At 44.0% G+C, this 7,197-nt stretch overlaps 1 protein-coding gene across 1 annotated transcript in view; it reads left to right on the plus strand.

The window, feature by feature from the left end:
• Positions 1 to 4,286, plus strand: part of LOC146870958 (26S proteasome non-ATPase regulatory subunit 11-like) — a 342,192-nt gene extending 337,906 nt beyond the window's left edge. The window contains exon 8 of the mRNA XM_085648093.1: positions 2,068 to 4,286. Within this exon, the coding sequence (XP_085504219.1) occupies positions 2,068 to 2,143 (76 nt within the window). The 3' untranslated portion in view covers positions 2,144 to 4,286. The remainder of the gene's footprint in view (positions 1 to 2,067) is intronic.
• Positions 4,287 to 7,197: the final 2,911 nt, after the last annotated feature.

Here is a 7,197-nt window from a genome sequence, read left to right on the forward strand (position 1 = left end):
ACCTCCTTTAGCACGAAGTCCTTTCTCCTTTCGCACTGCTCCTTTGGTGAGCCTGATGGCTAGCAACAATGTGGATCGGCAGATGGTTTGCTGTGCTTGCAGGTGAGCAGCTCCTCTACTCCAATGGAGGTCTTTCCTGGTTGTTGGGGTGCTGGGCAGTCCTCCAAGGGTTTGGGGAGGGTGTCCAAGCGATAGTCGAAGTGCAAGCAGCCTGGCAGGGTTTTGCACCACTCTTGGTTGCAGGTCTTCAGTGCTCACTCTCTTTGGTCCTTCTTTCTTCCTCACTTCCCAGTAGTTGTATCTGATTTTCAGGTGTCAGTGGGCCCCTGCAAGCTCAATTTAGCGGCATTAAGGAGAGTGAAGAGTAGTAGCAAATGGGCTCCTTACCCCTGTGGCCACTACACCCCCCCCCGATGACCACTTCCAGTGGGAAGTGGGCACACCCTGTCCCAGAGTTCCTAATTCCACTACACACAATGGTGGGATCTCCCAGGTATGGGGTAAGCCATGCTCCATATTTTCGAAGCTTCCTGCCTTGACACACTGACACACTAATTTACTAGTTATCCTGCCAGATCAGGTATTGTTTCTGACCTTTGAGAGCTCACCTGCAGGTGTTTTGGGGGGGGGGGGGGGTGTAATTAAATAAACTTGTCTCTGGTGTCAGGCTACACAGGACTAGTTAGCCAGCACTCTACAGGGCTTGTAGGGTTCAAGGGGTACATCTAAGGTACTCTCTGGATGCATGTATTAAATCCATCACCGGAATCCGTGTGGTTTTATTAATACGAGCTGTTTGATACTGAACACCACAGATTTCAGTGAAGCAATTATATAGCTGGGAAACTCGTTTTGACCAGTGCCCAGTACAGGCCTTAAAATGGCTTCCCTGCTTACTTGTAATATCCAGCAATGGGACTAAACATTACAGGGGCATATCTGCTCATGCTGGTATGTCCTCACATGCTATAATATCCCCTGCCTTAGGGCTGAAAATCCTGCGGTAGGGGGGGAACTTACATATAACCCATGCAGTGTCTTTGCATGGCACACTAGTGTGCCATATCATGTTTTCAAACATGGTTTACACCATGTCATGCAGCCTACAGTGGCAGTCTGTGAAATTTGTGCGTTTATCCCCTTGGGGTGGCATAAGATGTTCAGCCATTAGGGGACCCTCTTTAGTAACCATGCCCTAGGTACCTGGGGTACCTATTACTATGGACTTGCAGGGGTGCTAAAGTCCTTAGCCAATTGTGAAACAATCAGATATCGCTTTGTTTTAAGGAAGGAGCACTAGCACTGAGGTCTGGTTAGCAGGCCTCAGTGTACTGAGAGTCGAAAATCGGCATCTAGCAGCTAAAAAGGGGGCAAAAGGTTGGGGGGCAACTAGAACAAAAACGCAGTTTCCTACAGTTTCACTGTCTTCGTAGAGAATTGGTACCAGGCCATCTTTGTTTTCTTAGCCATGTGTCTTTGAGGGTAAAGTTGATGTCCAGGATGAAATCTAAGTGACTTGGTGCTGGTTAAAAGGTGGGGTTTGAAACTATTGAGGGTTAGGTAATTGAGTCCAGTTTGTACTATTTTCTGTGGTTTTGTTATTGGTAAATAGGAAATCTTTAATGGAATTGAGCTCAGGTAAGTGCTTGATAGCCAGTTCTTGTTGATGTTCGGGCAGTGTTTGAGGGGTTGGATGTCTGTAGCAGGGAAGACTTTCAGATATAGTTGTACATGATCAGCCAGGGGCTCAATGCAGTGGTTGAAGATTACGGAGGACATTGTGGAACCTTGGGGGACTCTTCAAGTGATAATTATCTTCTGGGACTTTGGAGATGCTCACATGAACAAGCAATTTTAAATATTTAGCCTTTTATTGTATTATCCAGTATCCACTTTTAGCTTAATTTTATGCAGTAGTATTTCTGTTATAACAGTTAGAAGATAATAGATGATATCTAATCCTTGTAGTTGAGTATGCCTCAATGCAATATTTTATGTCAATACAGTGGTGATTATTCTAGACACTATCCATTTATTGGTAGTAAATATCAATTAAACTTTTTACAGCCCAGAGGATGTGCAGACGTTGGTGAGTGGGAAGCTTGCCCTCCGGTATGCTGGAAGACAGGTATTTCACTTTTGAATTCATGTATGCATTAATATTTGTGGGGGGTAAGGGTGGAACCTTACTAGCAAATTGATAGTGTTGGCTTATATATTTTTTTGTATAAGAGGTGCATCACTGATCTAAAATTAGAGATCATTTCCATTTTCGTAATCTGCTCAATTACTTCTCTCAGCCCGTTTTATTTTTATCCTCTGAAGTCTTTTACCAAAAATTACTGCTGGTTGCTTCGAAATTTAACATGGAAGTAATAACAACTACACAAAATCATTGGACATACTGAAGATCTTGAGTTCACATCCTGCTCACCTCAACCCTATTCTTCCATTGGATCAGGTCATTCAGAATTCCCTTTTACAGTAGCCAACTCTTGTCAAGCTCAGTGCACTTTTTAAAGCATTTTTTTTTTTTTTTTAATAAACATCCCGTGAAACAACTGGTCAGGATTATAAAGGCTGTTATTCATGAGACATAAGAAGCGACCGATTTCTATCATCTGCCCAAATCAGATAGTTAGACCAGGCCTTTTAAAATGGCCATGGGCACCCACTGTTGCTCTGGCCATATAATTTTAAATTGTCATTTGCAGTATCAAGATGCAAAACAGTTTAGTCACAGGAACCAAATCTTAACCAGTTTTCTTCTGACTACCCTTAGCCTCTTTTTTTTTTTTTTCTCTCTTCTTTTTGTGGCTATGCACCAATTCATTTTCCCATCCATGTTTCTATTTCATGTGTTTTGGAAGATCTTTCCCACTCATGGCTGTATCCTTTCAAGCAAACGGCTGTCCTAGGTAGAAATTGTAAATTATTAAAGTATGTTAAAATCTCCCCACACACCCAACCTAGCTGTATGAGGTACAATTATTCCGCCATCTAGCGATTTGGTTGAGAATGGCTTGTTTTTCAAAGAAATAATGGCTTGTTCAAAGATTTTTACTTTGTGTCGACCAGAAGTCATGATGACTGGCACCAATCCTAATCTCACAATGCCCCAATATGCAACCACTACTTTAGATTATTTTTTTCCAGTAGTTTGTTTGGTAGTTCAAGAAAGTTAGTTTTTTCCCTGCTTCTGAACACTTTGTAGGGACTGTAAGGGAAGATAGCAGGGAGAGGGGCGAGAGGGATGGCTTTCTAAAATGGTATTGGGACAATGTGGTCTTATGGTCAACGTCCTAGTAAATCAAATCACGCTACCTACAATCGCCGCCCACAGTAAAAGCTTTGAAAAACAGGATGCTATTCCAAACACAGCTACTGGATGGCAAAATACAGATTATTGCACAGTATTAGAATGCAGAACAAGCAGCAACTTTTTTGCAAATAAATGAACTGTGAATTACTCTTCCCTTTTACGGTCTAATTTCAGCAAAAACGTGTATGAACATTCTAATCTCTTGTGAAAGCAAGCTGGTTATGCAATCTGCTCCACAGCGAAGAGTTTGGAAAATATACTTCAGTTGTGCGAGTGTTGGGCTGGATTGTATGACCACTTTTGGGTGCATCAAAGCCTTCTCCCAGTCCTTGTCCTCGAGTTTGCCTAAATCTAATTTCCACCTCCTCTTCATTCCTGCAATATTGTGTACAATAAGCACATCAAGGCTAGACCGCAGCGAATGAATATAGGAGCCAGGACTCCATCCTTCTCGTATTGACCAAAAGTTATTTTAGGACGGATTAAGAAGATGCCTTTTGAAGTATTGATAAAGCCCAGTGCTCATCAGCCCAAGGGGCGAAACACATTTTGGCTGCAAATTTATCTTGAGTGAAATGTACTGAAACATGCAAAATGTAACCTGAGGCACCTGTATTTATTTTAAAAGCGCAACAGCCAGAATGGTTTATTTGCCTCCGATATTTACAGTTGAAGACACCTGTGAAAAGGTTTGCCTGTATTGATGAATTTGTAGTTGGGTGTGTTGTATAAATGGAGTATGTCAAAAATCAAACACCTAAGGGTAATTCTTTAAAGCTTAATTGACCCAAGTTGCAGTTTAACATAGTAGTATACTAATTAAATATGAATCACACATTCCCAATGTTCCTCTGTGTAATATCAGATGATAAAACTGTAATGCATGCAATATAACTGAGCCACAGGAAGAGAAAATCAAGAGATGTATTTTAAGAAAATTAAAAAGTAGAGTGAAAGAAAAAAATGACTAAGATTACAGGGGTTTTGAGGTGACTTGAATTGGGTGTTCCTTTTGAACGTGCATAGCAGACTTTGAATATTGAGTCTCCTCAGTAATCTTTGATTCTGGCTGGGATTCAGATCTCAAGTGTTTTTCTGTGCTGTAGGAAGGGCCTTTTTTGACCTCGTCACCCACCCTTCCTTTTTTTACCTTGGTATTTGGTGTGATTTCAAATGGAAGTGCACTGGGTACCTGCCAACCAGGTGCTCAGTGCCAGATCTCTTTCCCAAACTGTACAATTGTTTCCCCAATTGGCAGTACCTTTAGTACCCTCTGTATGTCCCGAGTAAATGATACCCCTAGAACCTAAGGTACTAAAGAGGGACCCTAAGGGCTGCAGCACGAACTGTGCCACCCTTAGACGACTCACCTAAGTCATGCAAAACTACCGTTGCAGGCTGGTTGGTTTTGTGCAGACATTAGTGAAAACACAACATGGCACACATCTGTGCCATGTCACCTACTACTGCATGTAATATTTGTTAGTCACCCCTACAGCAGGCCTTACAGCCCTAAGGCAGGGTGCATTATATTGCATGTGAGGCCATATATGCATGAGCAGATATTCCCCTGCGCTGGTCAGTTCCATTACTGCCAGTACAAGAAATTAGAGAAGCCATTTCAAAAGCATGTGCTGGACACTGTTGTAAATGAGTTCCCCAGCTACATGATGGCTTCACTGAAGATGGTGATGTTTGGTATCAAACATCTCGTACCAATAAACGCACGCTTATTCCATTGTTGGATTTATTAATACATGTACACAGAGGGCACCTTAGAGGTGCCCCATAAAACTTACCAGCTACTGGTGTGCTGACTGATTGGTTTTCACCAACCTGCCACCAGAGAATAGTTTCTGCCCCCCCCCCCCCCCCCCCCCCCCCAGCCTGTCTGCTGTTCCCTGCTGAATTGCGCCAAAGTCGTCTCGTCCTGCAAGCTGTTGCCTCCAAACTCTGGGAGGACTGCCTGCCTTCAATAAAGATTCAAGGACTCCTATGGAGCAGGAGAGCTGCTCTCCTGCAACCTGCAGACACCCCAAGAAGAACCACAAGGACTTCGAAACTACCAAAACCCAGCGCCGCCAAGCACCACTGCACCTGAGCCCCCCCAGCCCGAGTAGAAGTGGGCCAAGTGTCAGCGTGGTTCCCCAGTCCTCAAGATAGTGTCCACTTTGGTTTTACCCCTCATGAACTCCCTGACGCTGCCTGCAGCCTGAGTGCAGGCTCCCTCAACCACAAGTGCTCCCTGATGAAAACTCGACACCTCAGAGGTCCACTGGTGTCCCCAAGCATTGCTAGACTTGAACCCACTGGTGGGTTCAGCCTGACTGGGCTCCCAATCCGAACCTACAGCCTCTGTTCACGAGGACCGATCCCCATTGACTTGTATTGGGCACGGAAACTGTTTTGCACCACTGCACCGGTCCCTCTAGAGCCACTGGAGATGACCTGCTGGTGCAGTGTTGGACCTTGCCCCCTACTCCCCTCCAGGAGGTTGGTCTCATAAGCCGCTGCAAAGAACTTGTATGCGGTATTTGTTTTTCCTCCTATAGGATAACATTGCAGCCTCTGCAAAATTCACCTTTTAAACGAAAGGGTTTATCTTCAAAAATGTACTTACCTGATCAAATTGATTCTGGTGCCTAAACATATATAACGATGTGTTATTTCTACAAATTGGTGTGCATCTCCTTGAGTTGTGTGCACCATTTATTGACTACTGATTTGTATTTGTAGATGTCGAACACTCCTCTCTGATAAGCTTAAGGCTGCTCGACCACACTACCCCCTAGAAGAACAACTTTGGATTGCTAGAGCAAGCCCCTGTCTTGCTCTAGCAATCACCTGGGAACACCTGGACTCTTTGCACAGTATATCTCCTTTTGATATACTATATAAAAAGCCAGCTTCCTACATGTGCCACCTTAGTAGTAATCCTCAGATTCTCAAGGGTTCCCTAATAGTCCATTACCTTCCTTTTCTCCAGCTGATCTGTACTGTCCTGAGTATTATATTTTTAACATCTGCTCAGATCTATAGACCTGAAGTTTTTTTAATGTGTGCAATACTGTAGCCACAGGTAAAGCTTTACCCTATTTAACAGACTTTTGGCCTCATACAGTACCATAGAATTGTCCCCAAGCATCAGACTGGATCTGGAATTTTTGAAGCATTTCTCCTGCACGTCAGTAGGTTGCATTCGGCTCATCTTCGCCCCCGCTGGAAATTATATTAGCTGTATCTATATAGGTGCCCACCTGGCGTGCTGACATCAGTTCTTTCCTTTCTGCACCAGATATTGCAGATCTGTGAAGAGCTACCCCTAGTCACTTTAAAACTAGCTTGTCTCTGTTTTGTCGAACGTTTTTGAGAGAACTCCTTTCTCCTGGTGAGACTAGGTTGTTTCTCAAGAAACAATCTGGTTTCAAACCATGTGGCACCTGTCACAGACAGGTGTTTGTGACAGATTCCCCCCAGCCCCTTTTCTTTGGTGCCTCGAGTAAGACCAGGACTCGAAGGGCTGCAAAGATTGCTGCACTACACACCCAAAGTGCTCCTTCAAGCTCCTCACCGCCAAATGTTGGATGAACCACGTGGCAATCAAGATACCAGTTGTTTCAAACGTCCCAGAACTGCTTGCAGAGCTGCACCCGGCGGTTGACGTCCCATTCGAAGTCGTGTCTAATAATAAGCCGAACAAGTCAAAGATCTTCGAATTTCTGCGTCTGTCTCAATCTTCGGATGAGTCAAGGGAGCATCGGCACTCCCTGTCTCAATCCTTCACGGAGCCCCAACCAGGTTTGGTTCCGCAATCCCTCGTTTTTCCAGGAGCAAACCCTGCCCAACTATGAGTTCTATGAGGCAAAGTACCTGAC

Source organism: Triturus cristatus, chromosome 1_1 (assembly GCF_964204655.1).
Source record: "Triturus cristatus chromosome 1_1, aTriCri1.1, whole genome shotgun sequence".
In the NCBI taxonomy this organism is placed as follows: Eukaryota; Metazoa; Chordata; class Amphibia; order Caudata; family Salamandridae; genus Triturus; species Triturus cristatus.